A 21,006-nucleotide genomic window follows, 5' to 3' on the forward strand; every position below is an offset into this window, starting at 1 on the left:
TAGCAGTGATTTTAGTGAGGCAGATGTCTTTGAGTGGCTGAAGAAGAGATAAGGAGTTAGTCCATCATAGACTCTGATGACTATGGACTTAGCTTGTAAAATCTATGAGGGTAACATCTACTCTACAGCCCTGTGCCTAGCACATTTTTTTTTGACACATCAGAGGTGGCTAATAGACATTTATTGAATATATAATGTCTTCATCTTTGTTCTTTTGTTCTTTCATCTGCTTTTCATCTCACATTGTTTCTTGTGTGAATGTGTCTTCTCAGTTTGTTGACCTGATTAATATTTAATGAATCAAAAATAATTTAAGCATCAAATGTTACTTAAATGAGATATATAATGTCAAGATCTTAGAGTACATTTCAGTTTAAAATTTAAAATGTACAGAAATGCATTCGAAGGGCTAGGTGGGATCCACAATGAAGCTTTTAAGGAAGTAAATGGTGATAGTATCCAGTGGTATGATGAACTGGGGTACCTAGAACAAATATCCTATTGAAAATGCATCAATTCATTTCTATGATTATGTCTGTATCTAATCTCTCTTTATCAATTCCCAATCTCATAGCCATACCCACATGTATCCCTGTTCCTATGCCTATTTTTATATTTGACTGTCTTGAATACACCTATGAGCAGGTAAAAAAGAAAGAATTATCAGGCTAAGGATTGAATGAAATCCAAACACTGAAATCAAACATTGGTGTTGGCTTTCAACCTGAGGGCACTTGTAGCATTCCATGAACTGAATCACCCATCGCCATTACCTGGGGAGCTTGAAAATCTAAACTCCAGGGACAGAAGATAAATCTAGGTTTAAGCAGGTAGAGAATGTAGTAGGGGGTCTCCCAATTAGATAGGACTTTACAAAAGTACATCCTGAATAAAACATTGTGCACTAGAAATGAACCCATTTCTTTATCTTGATTTCTCACTTTCACCTGGAACTTCATACACAACTGACTACCTCAAAGCTTGTTATGTGAGAGAAAACTTCCCCTTAAATACTGAACCATAGGCTGGTCCTCATGTGACTTTGCAGGCTGAGTTCACACTGTTTGTCTCAGAAAAGAATTTGAAATCATCCTGGATTGGTAGCCGTTTCAGAAAATAACAGAAACAAACCCAACTCCTTTCTTGAGGAAGAAACTTTCATCTCATGCCTCAAAAATTTTTAACACAGAAACTTCTGAAGAAATTGAGTTGCTTGTAGTAAAAAGACAATTTATTTAAAGAGACAAAAATTATAAGTGGAAGGCCCCAAGAGTGTCAGCCAAATCTATGCTACAGAAACTTAAAACACTGGAGTTATTTGATAAAGGATATTGAAAAATTTTATTTTTTGCTAAGTTTTAAGTAAAAAAAAAGCTTGAAAATAAACATAACAAAATAAACACAAACCAAAGAAGAATCAGTCCTATATCCTAGAAACAAAATATTATATATAATAGTTAAAATTAACATGACAAAATATAGACTTAGGGGTAGGTTAGCCACACATCAAAAGATAATTAGTAAGCTAGATTATAGAACTTAAGAAGTTTTTTAGAATGAAGCTCCCAAAGAAACACTGATAATGCAAATGTGTAGTTAAGAGCAAGAGCATGGGATTTTGACTAGACAGAGTAACTCTCAGGTTTTTTACTTTCTTAGCATTAAGAAGATGAAGTCAGGAATTAATAATTTGCTCTGGGCACTGGCATCTCCAAAAAGTAACAAAGCAGATTTGAATAAGAACCAGATGTATTTGAAAAAAAAAGAATATAAAGAATAAGAATTCAGTGATGAATTAAACAGTAGATTAGGGCCAGCTAATGGGAAAGTCGGTAAATTGTCAGAAGAGTGGTCAGAAGAATCTACTGAGAATGAAGATGGAAAGAAAATAAAAAAAATTGAAAATACTGAAGAAGATATAAGCCCAATAGTGGGTGCAATGGGAATATCTAACACATAGAATCAAAACTCCAGGTTGAAGAAGAAAGAATGAGGCAGAGAAATCAGAACTTTTCAGGAGAGATGAAATACATCAATAACCAGATTCAGGAATTTCAATAAATCTGATATGGGATAAATAAAAATAAATGCACACCTTGATATCATGGTCTAACTTCAAATACCAAAGGAGACAATCTTAAAGATCAGTATGATTATTACAATCAGAATGGGTGTGAGGACACCTGAATGGCTCAATTTGTTATGTGTTATGTGTGACTCTTGATCTCAACTCAGTTCTTGATCTTGTGAGTTTAAATGGGTTTGGGCTCCATGCTGGGTGTGGATCCTACTTAAAAAGAAAAAAAAAAAAAGATTGGGTGTGTGTAGGGCCATTGGTACTAGAATTCCAGCTTAAGGGCTGCGAAGTCACCACAAGATTCTTGGCCTCTTTTATAAAGAGTGCTCTTACTGTCACAGCACTTTCATGCTTTCCTCCTAACTCCATGCAATTGTACCCTTCCGCCCTTGTTTTCCCATTTGCTAGGTTTCTTTAACCAGGTTAATAAGGTCTCTATGTCCATTTTGTGCACTACTCCAGGTAGTCTTCAGGTAGCCTTCTTGGGGCAGCAATTACGACTTGTAAGGGGCCATTGCACAAGGGACCTTTCTCAGTGTCTCAGCCTGTAAGATTGTTGTTCTTGGTGTCAATAGGGGCCACGTCTATGCAGAGACTTTTCTAAATAATCTTTTTGGGTACTATGTTGGAGTATGTAGAAGGTGGATAAAAATCTGTGTTAATCTCAAAAAATTATTGGGTCTGATGCCAAAGCTGTCAGTGGGGCCTGGAGGCAAGAGAAAGGGATAAAAAGTGAAAAATAATGATGAGGGGAATGGAGAAAGTCATTGAGTGGAAATTGGGGCTCTAAGCTTGCTTCCCTTAGGGGCTCTGTTGATCTGGAGGAAGATACAGCGGGGGTGAGTGTCGGCCTTTCAGATGAAGGATAGGCTGAGAGAAAGTAGAAGGGTTCAGGAGAACAGAAGCATGCCTGCACAGAAAATAGATGGTGGACAGAAGATGGAAACAGAGAAAAAAACTGAAATTAAAGCAGAAGAGATTAGAGGGAGAATACGGAGGAGGAAGGAAACAAAAGAAGTAAAGGACAGAACAGAAAGCAGAGCAGGTACTTCTAGGAAATGAGAAAGGCAGTACAAGGCAGATTAGCAAAGATTTCCAAGTAGTGGCAAGTCAAGAAGTGTGATTGGAAACTTTCTTTCCCTTCCCAACCTGCATCCTCCTTTGTGTTCCCATAGTGTTCAGTGAAGGAAGTTCAAGACATCTGATCCCCCGTGACACCCTGCTGCGGATCTTTGAAACCTTATCTGATCCAGACCTCCCTGCAGAGGGCACAGAAGTCTGGCTCAGCATTGGCACAATCATCTCCATCTGGCCCTGTGCCATTCCTCTCTCTCACCTCCCTTCAGCCTTCTATCTTCAAACCTCAACCCCGTAGCTTTTACAGTTGCAAGCCTGGCTTTAGTCCCACTGCAACCCTTGCTCTGGTCAGGTGTCTAATATGGCACCTCCATTCTCTGCTGGAGCCAAACTTACTGGATGGAGACAGTGATCTTGGCTTTGGAGAGATATTCCTGGCTCTGTCCGAATCTCCTACACTCTGGCTTTCAGAAAGGAGAGTCTATGCCTGAGGTTCAGCTTCTTTGCTTCCCCAGGGAAAGACTGCCTTGCTGGCCCCGAAGGAGCCAGAGTCAGCGGCCCAGCATTTACTTATCCTTCAGGGGAAGTGCTTTCCTCTCAGCTCTTCACATTCTGCAGTCCTGAACCAGAGGCAGTACTGCCCTGGAAGACATAGGGAGAGGCTCACAGTTAATTAGCCTGCGCCAGCTGAATGGGTAGAATGTGATCCTTAGGAAGTGAAAGTGTAGTTAATGATACAAAAGTGAAACCTTAGGGCAAGAAGGATCAAGGCAAAATGTCAGTGAACCAAATTCTGATTTTCCAGAAACTTATTGTTAGAAAATTTGCACAAGGTACTTGAAACCAATCATGTGTACTCCTGTTTTGATACTTTGTAGTAACTATGAAACACTCAGATCTCCTCCTTAATTTTTTATTTATGACCAGTAGTTCTTTTGAGAAATGTTTTCAAGAGCCCTCTTCTAGTGACACTTTTAATACAAAAATCCAAGAGGAGTGCTTCTATCTAACTTCCTTCATGATATACCCCAGTAGTGCCTGGCAGGTCAAAGATACGGTTGATGTCGTGGAAATGACTTGTTCTAACTGTTCCCTACCTCTGTGGCCAACAGGCAAGGTTGGAGATGAGAGGGAAGAGAATTCAACTCCCAGCTGTGCCACTTGACAAGCTGCTTAAAATCTCTGCCTCATTTTCCTAATTTGTTATTTGTTGTGAGGAGTAAATATGATCATGTTAGCAAAGCACGTAGTGGTTATTACATTATTACAATTACTATTACTATAGAATTTGGTTTGCCAGCACTTTTTCATGCATGTATGTAGAAAACCATTAGTCAACAATCGATGATTACATACCTGTTGCTAATCTTCTTGGAGCCTTTTACATAGAACTGCTCCTGTCAGAAGCTGTTTGATCTCAAACAGGTGCCTACTATTTGGAGCACCTTTTCTTACAACTGTTGGTTTTACACTCATTTTCTTTTTATAATTTTCTTTGCTCACAGCATCTTAATAAATGTTTCCGACACCAGCAGTCACAAGCACCTCTGGGGTAGCTTAGGTTCATCTTTTTTTATATTACTACCTGCCTCTTGGGGATGACCCTCTCATGCACCTCCCCTCCAAAGTCAATTCTGTGTATGCCTAATATCTAGTTGTTTTTTGTTTTTAACTCAGACATCCCAGTGCCTGTATAGCTATTTTTTTGGTCGATAACCAAGATAAACTTAATTCAATGAAATTTAAGGTATATAGGCTTTCTTTTTATTGTGTTGAATTGATTCATGTTGGGTGGTTGGGAGATGGAGTGCTTTTCATTCCCATAACCCTCTAACAAGGTCAGTTTCAGGGCAACAAATGAACACTTGGGTCCCTAGAAGCCTTATGTAATCACCATTTCCTCTCTTCCATGTTCTTTCCAATACAAAGTCCATTGCACATTTTTTGTGATCTAAACATTTATCGTATCATATTATTTTTTAAATCAATTATCATATTATGATACTTCCTTTTAAAAGCAAGCTTTGTTGAATGTCTTCTGAGAGTTTATTCTCAGCATAAAAACTATTTATTAACCTTTCCATATCCCATAGGAGATCTTGATATTGGAAAGAGGCTCAAGGAGTTGCCAAGTGATCCCTTCCATATCTACTGCTTTCTATAGACGTCATCTCAACATCAAAATTCTGTCTTCCACATATGGCTAACAACTGTTCTAGCACCTACATGTCATTGGGGAACACAGTATTAGATAAAACTTGAAAGGTGAGCTGGTGACTTCCCTTCAACGATAGGCTGTGCTTAGCCTTCACATGACTAACAAAATCTTCTAGAATTCTGATGCACAAATTCTTCAGTTCCCATTCAATCCTTTTACAGTCTGCCTTAAAGAAGAATGCCTGTTTCCTGCAGCGTCATACTTTTATTTTCCCAGACTTCAGTAACTGTAGTTAGAGGTTGCAATTTTTTTCTGCTCTTACTTATACTTCAAGCCTCATCTCCACAAAGAATTGAACAAGTAATTAAAAAATTTATCAAAGAATGGAGAGTTGTGGGCTGGGAAACAACTATTGGAAAGGCAAAGCTAAGGTATAAGTTTGATAAGGCAGAAGCAACATAGCTGAGAGATGTCCTCCTGAATAACTTGGGAAATAAGACTGAGAAATAGGTAGTAGCCACAAGTGAATGGTCAACATATGGACTAAGAGAAGGATTTCATGACATCTGGGAACTGCAGCATGACAAGCCAATGTTGCTATGAACCAGTGAGAAAAAAGTAACAGAGGGTTTCTCCTCATTGTAATAACTTCTGTGACTTACCAACTGTTCCTTTAAGACGTTCCTACTGTAGAGTTCAATAACATCTCAAAACACCAGCAGGCCCTGTTTTATTATTTACTAGGAAGGAATAAAGGATTGACAGTATAAAAAAAATGGCTTATGCTACCAACATTTATTGAGTACTATTTTTTTTCTTTTAAGAAACAGCATGTGTTCCACAGGGGCAGGCAGAGGGAGAGTGAGACAGAGAATCTTAAGCAGGCTCTGCACCCAGTGCAGATTCTGTGGTGGGCGTGATTTCACAACCCTGATTTCATGACCTCGTCAGATCCTTAACTAATTGTGTTACCCAGATGCCCCTCTTGAATATTTTATGTTATTCACATACTTTTTCCCACCTTAATTTTCACAAAAATGCTCTGAGATAGCTTACGGACTAGACTACTAATGGTCAAAGCAGTTAAGTAAATTGACCTCAAAAAGCTAATAATTGGAGAAGACAGGGTTAGAAAGAAGATAGATGTAATTCCAGAGCAGAACTCTCTATAGTAACACTGCATCATCATCATCAGTGCCTATGGAGGAAGGAGTCAATGGGAACAAAAATAATCCAAAAGGGGGTAGATCACTATTACCAAATAGGACTTTTAAAGGACTTTTACAGTTTTAAAAGGACTTTAAAGCATTTTAATTTAATTTTTAAACATTTTAAATATCTTATTTATTTATTTGTAAAAGAGTAAGCAGGAGGGGAGGAACAAGACTGTGAAGCAGACTCCACACTGAGCACAGAGCCTGACATGGGGCTCAATTCCATGACCTCAGGATCATGACCTGAGTGAAAAATTAAAAATTGGAGGCTTAAACTGAGTGAGCCACCCAGGCACTTCAAAGCTTTTTAAAACTTCAATACTTTAACAAATTATGTTTACATGTACATTTCCTAAAATACATTTTGAAGATAAATGTTTTGAAATAAACCTCTAACATTAAAATCACAGATCCCACACTAGTTGCGAATCAGCAATCTAAGGTCCAAATAGCAGAATTCAATGACAGTGAGTAAGTCTTGCTTGTTCTTGAGATATACGTATGCCACATGTTGGACTAACCTTACCTTTTGCTTGACAGTCCTGATAGTTTTAATGTGTATTCCATTTTTCCAACAGTGCTCTGGGCTATATCTTACTATTTCTGGTTATACATTCATTCATTTAATAAAATATTTGAGTATGTAATATGTATCAGACACAGTGCTGGGTGCTGGTGATACAGAAACGAATGAGAATTGGTGTTGAGTCAAAAAGTAAAGCTATAACTCCAAACGGATGTGGTGAGTTAAATGATAATCCATACATGGGAACTCTAGAGACACAGATTTGGTGCCCCAAATCAACCTTAGAGTGGTGGAAGTGTTACCGCAGGGAAGGCTTTCTGTAGGTTGCTGGGCCATAGCTTATTTGAAAAGTAGAAGCCATGGAGACTGGAGGCTAAAATGAAACTTTTAGACCTATGAGCAGTAAAAGCAGAGGCCTGGGTCAAAGAAGTACATTAGTTATGTTGGGATCTATAAGCAGCCTACTGCTGCCACAGAGAAGTTTGAAATAGGAATAGAGTGTTATGTAACTTCAGTTACATCAGTACCCATAGTAAGAAGGAGAGACTGAGAAGACAGCTCATCTCAGAGAAGAATATGCAAGAGAGAAAATGGGAAAACATGTGATTTGCCAGTTGCATAGGAAATATGTACTGGAAGATAGGCTTTGGAGTCAGACAGCCTGAGTTTAAATCCAATCTCCATCAATCACTTTCTTGTGTAATATTGGGCAAGGTGCCTATTCTTTCTGAATGTCAAATACATCAGCTATGAAATGAGGATGATAATGTCATCTTCAAGCATCTTGGGAGAGTCCATGAGATGATGTAGGTATTGATTTAATTTCACTTACACATATAAGATCCTCAAAAAACTGCTTACTGGGAGCAAGAGCTATGCATTCAAACGTTTTGCTATTATTAATAGAAATCCATAAACATTGTTTGAGATATGTGTAAAAACTTATGAAAGGCCATGGTATGAGTATAAATACACATCAGAATTTGTGCCCAGTTGCTAACAGTGTGCACACATTAGTAGAAATTTGTTTGTTGTTTGTGCCTACTGCGTGATCCGACTTCCCAATGAATTCCATCCAGTGTGAATAAAGAGTTCTCAAGTAAAAACACATTAAGTATATTGGTTTTTAGAAAAAACACCACAAAACATTTTTTAGGTTACCTAGGTGGCTCAGTCAGTTAAACACCCAACTCTTGATTTCAGCCCAAAGTGTTACAATATCAACATCAGTAATAAAGAGGGGATGCCATTACAGGTTCTAGCCAGTACAGTGATATAGAATTATTATGAACAACTTTTTGTCAATAAATTTGAAAACTTAGGTGTTAAACATAAATTCCTTGGATGATATCAATTATTGAACTTGACTCAAGAAGATATGGAAATTCTTGACAACTATATGTCAATTAAGGAATGTGAGCTTATAACCAACTGTATATATTAAAGAGCAAAAATTACAAGCAAAAGAAAAAAGCCTCCAGATGCAAGTGGGTTCACTTATGAATATTATGACTGCAATTAAAGGAAAAATAATTTTAATCCTGCCCCAAATCTTTGAGCAAATAGATGCATTGCAAACAAATTCCAACTCATTTTATGAAGTTAGATTTATCCTGATACTGATAACGAGATGACAACATTACAAACAAGGAAACCACTGATCAATGCCCCTCATTAATAAGGACACATGGGATGCCTGGGTGGCTCAGTGGTTGTTTGCCTTAGGCTTGAGGTGTGATCCTGGGGTCCTGAGATGGAGTCTAGCACTGGGCTCTCCCCAGGGAGCCTGCTTCTCCCTCTGCCTGTGTTTCTGCCTCTCTTTCTGTGTCTCTCATAAATAAGTAAATAAAATCCTTTTTTTAAAACTAAAAGGAAAAGGACACAAAACACTTTAAAAATTATTGGAAAATTGAATTCTCCAAAATATATACTATGGCTAATAAATCATGACCAATTTTTGTGTTGCAAGTTGGTTTATTATTAAAAAGTTAATTTTTAAAGAAGTGATTTTAAAAAAGATTTAATTGGAAAATTTAATGTGGAATTTAATTTAATGTGGAAAATTCTACAAGGTCAAATAAAATAACTATACATATTAAAAAGTAAATACAGAAAGGTACAGGGATACACAGTCAACATATAAAAATCACATTTATTTCTACATATTACAAACAAATATTAATAATTAAAAATTAATTAACAAGTGATTGGAAAATGGACTTTTAAAGCATTTAAAGATTGCTAAAATATAATATTAAGCAATAAATATTCGAAATATGTGCAAATCTAAAGTCAACAATATGAACAACATTGTGTTGGCAATGATGTGGACAAAAAGGAACCCTCTTGTATGTTTTACAGGAATACAAAGTAAAGAGAACCCTCTGGAGAACGGTGTGGAGGCTCCTAAAAAACTTAAAAAATAGAACTACCCTATGATCCAGTAGTTGCACTACTAGGTATTTATCCAAAGAATACAAAAATACTGGTTCAAAGGGGTACATGCACCCCAATGTTTATAGCAGCATTATCAACAGTAGCCAAATTATGGATAAAACCCAAATGTCCACTGACTGCTAAATGGATGAAGAAGATATATATATGCAATGGAATATTCCTCAGCCATAAAAAAAGAATGAAATCTTGCCTTTTGCAAAGATGTGGATGAGCTAGTGTGTATTATGTGAAGTAAGTCAGAGAAAGACAAATACCACATGACTTCACATAGAGAACAAACTGAGGGTTCTGAGGGTTGCTGGAGGGGATGTGGGCCAGGGGATGGTTTAAATGGGTTATGGGCATTTAGGAGGACACTTGTGATGACCGCTTGTGATGACGACGGAGTGTTGTATGTAAATGATGGAATCACTAAATTGACTCTCGAAACCAATATTACACTATTTGTTACTTAACTGGTATTTAAATAAGTAAAGAGTTGAAATGGAAGAAAGAAATAAGAAAAGAAATCAGTGTGAAATATAACACACAGTTTCAAAAAATTTAAAATAAATGAAAATAAAAGGACTTTTGTGATCTTGTGGAATGTTCCTTAAATAGGATCCCCAAAGAAAATTTACTCATAGTAAAACAGAAATTTGACTTAAACAAATTGAAGAATTTCCATTGAATAATGGAAAGTGTATGCTCAAATTCACAGACAGATGACTGGCTAGAGGAATATTAATAATATCTATTCAAAAAGGGACTTTAAGACTTAAAATATGCACAGATTTTGCAAAGATTCAAGAAAAACAAAAATTAGTAGAAAAAACAGGGAATCAAGATATAAATCACAGCTTGAAAATCACAAATGGCTAACACCACTCAGTTATATGAACACCATTCAGTTATGAGGAGAAAATCAAACAAAATTAACAAGGTATGTTATTTCCACCAAACTTAAAAAAAGATAGCATCAAACGGTACGAGGAATGTGAAAAAATGAAGAAACTATAAAAATATTATAGTTATGCTAACAAATTATTTTATTAATATTCTGGAAAGATATTTGGTAATTTCTAGGGATATTAAATATTTTTATGCACCATAAGTGAAAAAATCCCCACTCCTACACACACTCCGATTTTAGGACTATAAGATAAATATCCGAGGACATTGACAATAAAAGTATTTTTGTTAACAATTAATTAGAGGTCATTTGTGTGTTGCCTACTCACATAAAAAAAGAAAATGCATATCATGGAAATTGAATAGCAATCAAAAAAATGACAGACACAGAGCAACAGGAAGGGTTGTTTAGATTTGTGTTGAGTCAATAGCCAAACTGTGGAAAGAGCCTCGGTGTCCATCAAAAGATGAATGGATAAAGAAGATGTGGTCTATGTATACAATGGAATATTACTCAGCCATTAGAAATGACAAATACCTACCATTTGCTTTGACGTGGATGGAACTGGAGGGTATTATGCTGAGTGAAATAAGTCAATGGGAGAAGGACAAACATTATATGGACTCATTCATTTGGGGAAAAAAATAATAGAGAAAGGGAATAGAAGGGAAGGGAGAAGAAATGGGTAGGAAATATCAGAAAGGGAGACAGAACATGAAGACTCCTAACTCTGGGAAACGAACTTGGGGTGGTGGAAGGGGAGGTGGGCCGGGGGTGGGGGCGACTGGGTGACGGGCACTGAGAGGGTCACTTGATGGGATGAAAACTCGGTGATTATCTATATGTTGGCAAATTGAACACCAATAAAAAATAAATTTATTTAAAAAAATTTAGTGTTGAGTGAAAACAAAGATAACGTCTGATTTATGATCCAATATCATTTATAAAATTCAATATCCAAATCATTCTTTCATAGGTGGACTTGTAGTTATGTTAGGAAACTTATGATTAATTACACATATTTTAAAAACACTGGATTTTTTCACTTTTCTACAGAGAAAAGAAATAGCAATAATGTTGGGATATGACAAAGACAGAAAAATAAAAATAGCAATAAAGAAACTGATGATGATGGCACAGCACAGGGATTACACTCAATGGTACTGTAATAGCTGTTTATGGTGATAGATGGTGGCTCCACCTGTGGTTAGCAGAGCATAACTGTGTACACAATCGAATCACCACATCTTCTTTATCCATTCATCTTTCGATGGACACCGAGGCTCCTTCCCCAGTTTGGCTATTGTGGACATTGCTGCTAGAAACATCGGGGTGCAGGTGTCTGGGCGTTTCACTGCATCTGTATCTTTGGGGTAAATCCCCAGGAGTGCAATTGCTGGGTGTAGGGCAGATCTATTTTTAACTCTTTGAGGAACTTCAACACAGTTTTCCAGAGTGGCTGTACTAGTTCATATTCCCCCAACAGTGCAAGAGGGTTCCTCTTTCATCCTCTCAAAAATAATGAAAAATAAAAAATCTAAAGAAACTGATGATGCTTGCTCCCATAATTTGAAGGATATGAATAATTCACATGAGGCTCAAAATGAAAATGAAAAAGAAACAAATTGTGTTTTGAAGGATACAATTGTAAATATATCCCATTTAAAAAATCTTTCATTATACAAAAAATTACTATAACATTTTCTCTTTTATTTTTTAAAGGTTTTATATATTTATTCATAGACACACAGAAAGAGGCAGAGACACAGGCAGAGGGACAGGGAGAAGCAGGCTCCACGCCAGGAGTCCGACCTCGGACTCCATCCCAGGTCTCCAGGATCAGCCCCAGGCTGCAGGAGGCGCCAAACCGCTGCGCCACCGGGGCTGCCCTGCATTTTCTCATTACTATGTTTTTCAAGTTACTGTAGCGTTATTATCATTATGATGCCATCATAAAAATCATGATAATTAACATCAGTGCATTATACAGCATGGTTTGGGAGGGTTTAGCAAACGATTACGTGCAGGAAGCTCATGAGAACTTCTGAATGAGCATATTGGACCCATGGAAGGCACTGAGTGTGCATGTGCAAAGGAGTGTGAATGTGGATGGACAGATGGATATAACACCCTTACATCCAGGAAATGGATGTAACACCCCTACGTCCAGGAGACTAGCTGCCTACAGAGCACACAGTCAATGTTGGGTTAGATTAACAGAGCTCCTCGGCTTTTGAGAGAAAGAAAATAATTTCCTTCTCACACCTGCCTGCCCATCTGTCCCAGGAGGACATTTTAATCCCAAAGAGTAGGGATGGGAAAAAGGTCCCAGATGCCTATGTCCTTCAAGCCCTGGAGCTATAACTACACCAGATACTTGAAACACTAACCAGAACTCCAGTATTGTTGGGGCCAGCCCCCCTGCTCACATCTTCTGTAGGTGAGTCTGGTAAGAGGGTGCCTGAGAGGCAACTATACCAAGATTAGCCAGAACATGGGGGAGATCTCTCTCTTCAGTCCAGATCTAGGCTCCATTCCATTCCTGAGTCAGTACAGCTGAAGTACTTGGAAAATGGGGTAGTAGAGACTGCATCCTGTCCCAGGTCAGGAAGCACATGTGAGAATCTGTGTTTTGGGACCTGCCCTTTTTGCCTTTTGCCTTTCCTGATCTATTGCTGGGTGGTGAAGAAGGAGATGCAGAGAAGCAGAAATTTGTCCATAGGAGATTAAAGTAGGGAGCCATAAAGTACATCTTGTGGAGCTCAGTTGAGATGATTTGGAGTTTTCTTTCTTTTCTTTTCTTAGGATTTTATTTATATATTTGAGAGAGAGAAAGAGAGAGTGTGCATGCAAGTGGTGGTGGGTGTTGGGTGGAGATAGAGAGGGAGGGAGAAGCAGCCTCGTCACTGATCAGGAAGCCAGACCTGGGTTACATCCCAGGACCCTGAGATCAAGAACTGAAATGATGTCAGATGTTTAGCCTACTGAGCCACCCAGGCACCCCTAGATGATTTGGAGTTTTCAACTGTACATATTAAAATATCAGGGCTGTAGAGCAAAGACTCTGTACATAAATGCATGAATCATGGGGGAAGAATTAAATTTCATCTAAATAACATTAGAGGCTGAAGACAGAGCTGACAGTTGGGGTCGGTGGAGTCAGCAAGTAGTTCTTCAGAGTAAGGTCAATCTAAAGAATTTCTAAAAGCTATGCTGTAAAAACAGAAAATTATGCCATGGAAAGTCACTGAGGTACCTGTGACGGGTTGCACTCATTAATGTCCTAAACGATATTTGAGAGAGCTGTTCCAAGCCCTGTCTGAATTTCTGGAGTTAGGCGGTCCCTGCAATCATCATTCATCATCATCATCATCATCATCATCATCATCATCATCATCATCAAGAATAAGAGACACAACATAAAAGGAAACAGAAAGAAAATTGTACTCCGAGCAGGGAAAGCAGGATTCATAGTTGTAAGTGAAAGAAAAGGGGAGATTCCAGATTTCTAGAAAATTGTCCAAGGATTGCAGGAACATGCGTGATTGGAGGTAAGAGAGAGAAACCTAAAAACATATAAAACAAAATGCCAGATAAGATATTCATTTCTACATCACTGTGGTCACACAGGACACAGGTGTATTTACATATTCACTGGTTTGATCCTTTTATTTCTTCCACATTGAACCCTACTAATTAAACTGTGGAAATATACATAATATAATTGAATCTCAATTTGCACAGTTCAAAACATAAATTCTTAAAATGGTTGACTTAACTCTACCTATTTCAGAGTGGAATGAGTCACAAATTAATTAATTGTTTAAAATTCATCTCCAAATTGCCAGAGTCACTACTAATATATTCTAATATCAAGAGAACTAGAATTGGAAGGTGATCTAAATCTCTTATACATATAAGGAGAGAGTCATGTCTGGTGGACACCACTGAACAAACCCTTGCCTATGGAGGCAGGGGATCTAAAGTGAAGAGAGGAGTGCTGGATGGGAATACCTCTCCTCTTTCTTCTGAGTGCAAGCCCCAGACTTAACTGCATAAAGATAAAGAAGATTAAGTAACTTTATAGTTTTGTAATGAAGATTAACTAACTTTATCCACACCTCCCTCATTAAATGACTGTTTAGAGATAATGGGCTTAAGAAACTTTATTTGCGGGATGAGCACTGGGTGTTTTTCTGTATGTTGGTAAATTGAACACCAATAAAAATTAATTTAAAAAAAAAACTTTATTTGCATCTTTTAAATCTGTAATTAAAGCAAACTACAACTAAAAACTTAGAATGGGGTTGGCTAGCATAGAGAACTATGGACATGGATCTAAGTTCCTATTTGTGCTAGGCTCTGCTATGTATCTGGGCATACTGCTATAGTTAAGTTGTCATATGGTAGTCTACAGAGCCATTAAAAAACAAAAAACAAAAAGGAAGAAACCAACACTTACAAATTTGGGGACAAAATTGTCAAAAAGTACTTTCTAAGTAATTCTCTCCTCTTTAGTTTCTGTAAAGATATAGCAACTCAATTAAGAACAAAACTTGAAAGAATCAAACATCTATAAATAAACCATTCTCTAGTCCTCTATACTGCTTAAAGTGATAGGAATGAACCAGGAACACCGCACAAAGGATAACAGATGAATTCACATGGCTCTGGATGATCTTCTAAAACGCACACGTCAGCTAAGCAAAGAAAATTATTCTAAATTCATGTGTCTTTCGTTACTAGCTAATTTTTATCCTAATTTCACAGAACACTGAAAGAAAACTGTAGAAATATTTGGCAAAATATGACAGCACACCAAAATGGCACCATCTCCACTGGGGCTTCAGAGTTTCTCCTGAATTGTTTTGTCAGGTCCCCCACTTGGCAGCTCTGGTTATCCCTGCCCCTCAGCCTCTTGTTCCTCGTGGCCATAGGGACCAATGGTGTTCTCCTGATCACCGTCTGGCTGGAGGCCTCTCTACACCAGCCCATGTACTACCTGCTCATCTTCCTCTCCCTCTTGGACATTGTGCTCTGCCTCACTGTCATCCCCAAGGTCCTGGCCATCTTTTGGTTTGACCTCAGTTCCATCAGCTTTGATGCCTGCTTCTTACAGATGTTCATCATGAATTTCTTCTATGCCATGGAGTCCTGCATAATCATGGTCATGGCCTATGACCCCTATGTGGCCTTCTGCCTCCCATTGAGGTACCCATCCATCATCACAGAACAATTTGTAGCTAAGGCTGCCAGTTTTATTTTGGCCAGAAATGTTATTTCTGCGTTGCCTATCCCCATTCTATCATCCAGACTCCATTATTGTGGGAGAAATGTCATTGAGAATTGCATCTGTGCCAATATGTCTGTCTCCAAGCTCTCCTGTGATGATATCACCATCAATCGCCTCTACCAGTTTGCTGGAGGCTGGACACTGCTAGGATCTGACCTCGTCCTCATCTTCATCTCTTACAGCCTCATACTTCAAACTGTGATGGGATTAAAGGCGGAGGGTGCTATGGCCAAAGCCCTGAGCACATGTGGTTCTCACTTCATCCTTATCCTCTTCTTCAGCACCGTCCTTCTGGTCTTTGTGCTCACTCATGTGGTGACAAAGAAGGTCTCTCCTGATGTTCCAGTCTTGCTCAATGTCCTCCACCATGTCATCCCTGCAGCCTTGAACCCCATTGTTTATGGAGTGCACACCCAGGAGATCAAACAAGGAATCCAGAATTACTGAAGAAAGGATGGTAGTGAGGACAACTAGATCTCTGCATTCCTAATACAGGATGAGTTTTGACTCAATAATGGGTGAGTGGGCTGAAAGTCATGTCTATGAGTTATAATTCAAAGAGGGTAAATGTGATATTGTCTTCTTTAAAAAGAGTTAAGGTTAATATTTAGTTTTGCTTTCTCTTATTTCTCCTTTAAAATTATCCGTGACCCCTTTTGTTTTCTCCCATCCATACGATCTTTTTTTAATAAATTAATTTTTTATTGGTGTTCAATTTACCAACATACAGAATAACACCCAGCTCATCCCGTCAAATGCCCCCCTCAGTGCCCAACACCCATTCACCCCCACCCCCCGCCCTCCTCCCCTTCCACCACCCCTAGTTCCTTTCCCAGAGTTAGGAGTCTTTATGTTCTGTCTCCATTTCTGATAATTCCCACACATTTCTTCTCCGCTCCCTTATATTCCCTTTCACTATTATTTATATTCCCCAAATGAATAAGGACATACACTGTTTGTCCTTCTCTGATTGACTTATTTCACTCAGCATAATACCGTCCAGTTCCATCCACATTGAAGCAAATGGTGGGTATTTGTCGTTTCTAATTGCTGAATAATATTCCATTGTATACATAAACCACATCTTCTTTATCCATTCATCTTTCAATGAACACCGAGGCTCCTTCCACAGTTTGGCTATTGTGGACATTGCTGCTAGAAACATCGGGGTGCAGGTGTCCCTGCATTTCATTGCATCTGAGTCTTTGGGGTAAATCCTCAACAGTGCAATAGCTGGGTCGTAGGGCAGGTCTATTTTTAACTCTTTGAGGAACCTCCACACAGTTTTCCAGAGTGGCAGCACCAGTTCACATTCCAACCAACAGTGCAAGAAGGGTTCCCTTTTCTCCGCATCCTCTCCAACATTTGCGGTTTCCTGCCTTGTTAATTTTCCCCATTCTCACTGGTGTGAAGTGGTAACTCATTGTGGTTTTGATTTGTATTTCCCTGATGGCAAGTGATGCAGAGCATTTTCTCATGTGCATGTTGGCCATGTTCATGTCTTCCTCTGTGAGATTTCTGTTCATGTCTTTTGCCCATTTCATGATTGGATTGTTTGTTTCTTTGGTGTTGAGTTTAATAAGTTCTTTATAGATCTTGGAAACTAGCCCTTTATCTGATACGTCATTTGCAAATATCTCCTTCCATTCTGTAGGTTGTCTTTTAGTTTTCTTCACTGTATCCTTTGCTGTGTAAAAGCTTCTTATCTTGATGAAGTCCCAATAGTTCATTTTTGCTTTTGTTTCTTTTGCCTTCGTGGATGTATCTTGCAAGAAGTTTCCGTGGCTGAGTTCAAAAAGGGTGTTGCCTGTGTTCTCCTCTAGGATTTTGATGGGCTCTTGTCTCACTTTTAGATCTTTCATCCATTTTGAGTTTATCTTTGTGTATGGTGAAAGAGAGTGGTCCAGTTTCATTCTTCTGCATGTGGATGTCCAATTTTCCCAACACCATTTATTGAAGAGACTGTCTTTCTTCCAATGGATAGTCTTTCCTCCTTTATCGAATATTAGATGACCATACATTTCAGGGTCCACTTCTGGGTTCTCTATTCTGCTCCATTGATCTATGTGTCTATTTTTGTGCCAGTACCACACTGTCTTGATGACCACAGCTTTGTAGTACAACCTGAAATCTGGCATTGTGATGCCACCAGCTATGGTTTTCTTTTTTAAAATTCCCCTGGCTATTCGGGGTCTTTTCTGATTCCACACAAATCTTAAAATAATTTGTTCTAACTCTCTGAAGAAAGTCCATGGTATTTTGATAGGGATTGCATTAAACGTGTAAATTGCCCTGGGTAACATTGACATTTTCACAATATTAATTCTGCCAATCCATGAGCATGGAATATTTTTCCATCTCTTTGTGTCTTCCTCAATTTCTTTCAGAAGTGTTCTATAGTTTTTAGGGTATAGATCCTTCACCTCCTTGGTAAGGTTTATTCCTAGGTATCTTATGCTTTTGGGTGCAATTGTAAATGGGATTGACTCCTTAATTTCTCTTTCTTCAGTCTCATTGTTAGTGTATAGAAATGCCATTGATTTCTGGGCATTGATTTTGTATCCTGCCACGCTACCAAATTGCTGTATGAGTTCTAGCAATCTTGGGGTGGAGGCTTTTGGGTTTTCTATGTAGAGTATCATGTCATCGGCGAAGAGGGAGAGTTTGACTTCTTCTTTGCCAATTTGAATGCCTTTAATGTCTTTTTGTTGTCTGATTGCTGAGGCGAGGACTTCCAGAACTATGTTGAATAGCAGTGGTGAGAGTGGACATCCCTGTCTTGTTCCTGATCTTAGGGGAAAGGCTCCCAGTGCTTCCCCATTGAGAATGATATTTGCTGTGGGCTTTTCGTAAATGGCTTTTAAGATGTCGAGGAAAGTTCCCTCTATCCCAACACTCTGAAGTGTTTTGATCAGGAATGGATGCTGTATTTTGTCAAATGCTTTCTCTGCATCCAATGAGAGGATCATACGGTTCTTGGTTTTTCTCTTGCTGATATGATGAATCACATTGATGGTTTTACGAGTGTTGAACCAGCCTTGTGTCCCAGGGATAAATCCTACTTGGTCATGGTGAATAATTTTCTTAATGTGTTGTTGGATCCTATTGGCTAGTATCTTGTTGAGAATTTTTGCATCCATGTTCATCAGGGATATTGGTCTGTAATTCTCCTTTTTGGTGGGGTCTTTGTCTGGTTTCGGAATTAAGGTGATGCTGGCCTCATAGAACGAATTTGGCAGCACTCCATCTCTTTCTATCTTTCCAAACAGCTTTAGTAGAATAGGTATGATTTCTTCTTTAAACGTTTGATAGAATTCCCCTGGGAAGCCATCTGGCCCTGGAGTCTTGTGTCTCGGGAGGTTTTTGATGACTGCTTCAATTTCCTCCCTGGTTATTGGCCTGTTCAGGTTTTCTATTTCTTCCTGCTCCAGTTTTGGTAGTTTGTGGCTTTCCAGGAATGCATCCATTTCTTCTAGATTTCCTAATTTATTGGCATACAGCTGTTCATAATATGTTTTTAGAATCGTTTGTATTTCCTTGGTGTTGGTAGTGATCTCTCCTTTCTCATTCATGAGTTTATTAATTTGAGTCTTCTCTCTCTTCTTTTTAATAAGGTTCGCTAATGGTTTATCTATCTTATTAATTCTTTCAAAGAACCAACTCCTGGTTCTGTTGATCTGTTCCACAGTTCTTTTGGTCTCGATATCATTTAGTTCTGCTCGAATTTTAATTAACTGTCTTCTTCTGCTGGGGGTGGGGTCCATTTGTTGCTTTTTCTCTAGTTCCTTTATGTGTAAGGTGAGCTTTTGAATTTGAGTTCTTTCCAGTTTTTGAATGGATGCTTGTATTGCGATGTATTTCCCCCTCAGGACTGCTTTTGCTGCGTCCCAAAGATTTTGAACGGTTGTATCTTCATTCTCATTAGTTTCCATGAATCTTCTCAATTCTTCCTTAATTTCCTGGTTGACCTTTTCATCTTTTAGCAGGATGGTCCTTAACCTCCATGTGTTTGTGGTCCTTCCAAACTTCTTGATGTGACTAAGTTCTAATTTCAAGGCATTATGGTCTGAGAATATACAGGGGACTATCCCGATCTTTTGGTATCGGTTCAGACCCGATTTGTGACCCAGTATGTGGTCTATTCTGGAGAAAGTTCCATGTGCACTTGAGAAGAATGTGTATTCAGTTGAGTTTGGATGTAAAGTTCTGTAGATATCCGTGAAATCCATCTGGTCCAGTGTATCATTTAAAGCTCTCGTTTCTTTGGATATGTTGTGCTTAGAAGACCTATCTAGTATAGAAAGAGCTAGATTGAAATCACCAAGTATAAGTGTATTATTATCAAAGTATTTCTTCAGTTTGGTTATTAATTGGTTTAAATATTTGGCAGCTCCCACATTTGGGGCATATATATTGAGAATTGTTAAGTCTTCTTGTTGGATAGATCCTTTGAGTATGAGATAGTGTCCCTCTTCATCTCTCACTATAGTCTTCAGGGTAAATTTTAATTTATCTGATATAAGGATGGCTACCCCTGCTTTCTTTTGAGGACCATTTGAATGGTAAATGGTTCTCCAACCTTTTATTTTCAGGTTGTAGGTGTCCTTCTGTCTAAAATGAGTCTCTTGTAGACAGCAAATAGATGGGTCCTGCTTTTTAATCCAGTCTGAAACCCTGCGCCTTTTGATGGGGTCATTAAGCCCATTCACATTCAGAGTTACTATTGATAGATATGAGTTTAGTGTCATCATATCTATTCAGTCCTTGTTTTTGTGGATTGTTCCACTGAACTTCTTCTTAAAGGGGAATTTTAAGAGTCCCCCTTAAAACTTCTTGCAGAGCTGGTTTGGAGGTTACATATTCTTTCAGTTCCTGCCTGTCTTGGAAGCTCTTTATCTCTCCTTCCATTTTGAATGAAAGCCTTGCTGGATAGAGTATTCTTGGTTGCATGTTCTTCTCATTTAGGACCCTGAATATATCCTGCCAGCCCTTTCTGGCCTGCCAGGTCTCTGTGGAGAGGTCTGCTGTTACCCTAATATTCCTCCCCATAAAAGTCAGGGACTTTTTTTCTCTTGCTGCTTTAAGGATCTTCTCCTTATCTTTGGAATTTGCAAGCTTCACTATTAAATGTCGAGGTGTTGATCGGGTTTTGTTGATTTTAGGGGGGGATCTCTCTATTTCCTGGATCTGAATGCCTCTTTCCCTTCCCAGATTCGGAAAGTTTTCAGCTAGGATTTGTTCAAATACATATTCTGGCCCTCTGTCCCTTTCGGCGCCCTCGGGAACCCCAATTAAACGTAGGTTTTTCTTCC

The 21,006-nt window shown here is 38.5% G+C and overlaps 1 protein-coding gene across 1 annotated transcript; it reads left to right on the forward strand.

Moving 5' to 3' along the window:
* The first annotated feature begins 15,208 nt into the window (after positions 1–15,208).
* Positions 15,209–16,141, forward strand: LOC112910932 (olfactory receptor 56A3-like). Its single transcript, XM_025987245.2, has one exon. The coding sequence runs from the start codon at positions 15,209–15,211 to the stop codon at positions 16,139–16,141; it is 933 nt and encodes a 310-aa protein (XP_025843030.2).
* The last annotated feature ends 4,865 nt before the right edge of the window (positions 16,142–21,006 follow it).

This window comes from Vulpes vulpes, chromosome 11, assembly GCF_048418805.1.
Source record: "Vulpes vulpes isolate BD-2025 chromosome 11, VulVul3, whole genome shotgun sequence".
NCBI classification, from domain to species: domain Eukaryota; kingdom Metazoa; phylum Chordata; class Mammalia; order Carnivora; family Canidae; genus Vulpes; species Vulpes vulpes.

What these genes read in the sequence shown, in the direction of transcription:
- LOC112910932 (XM_025987245.2), top strand. Translation starts at nt 15,209, where the DNA reads ATGACAGCACACCAAAATGGCACCATCTCCACTGGGGCTTCAGAGTTT.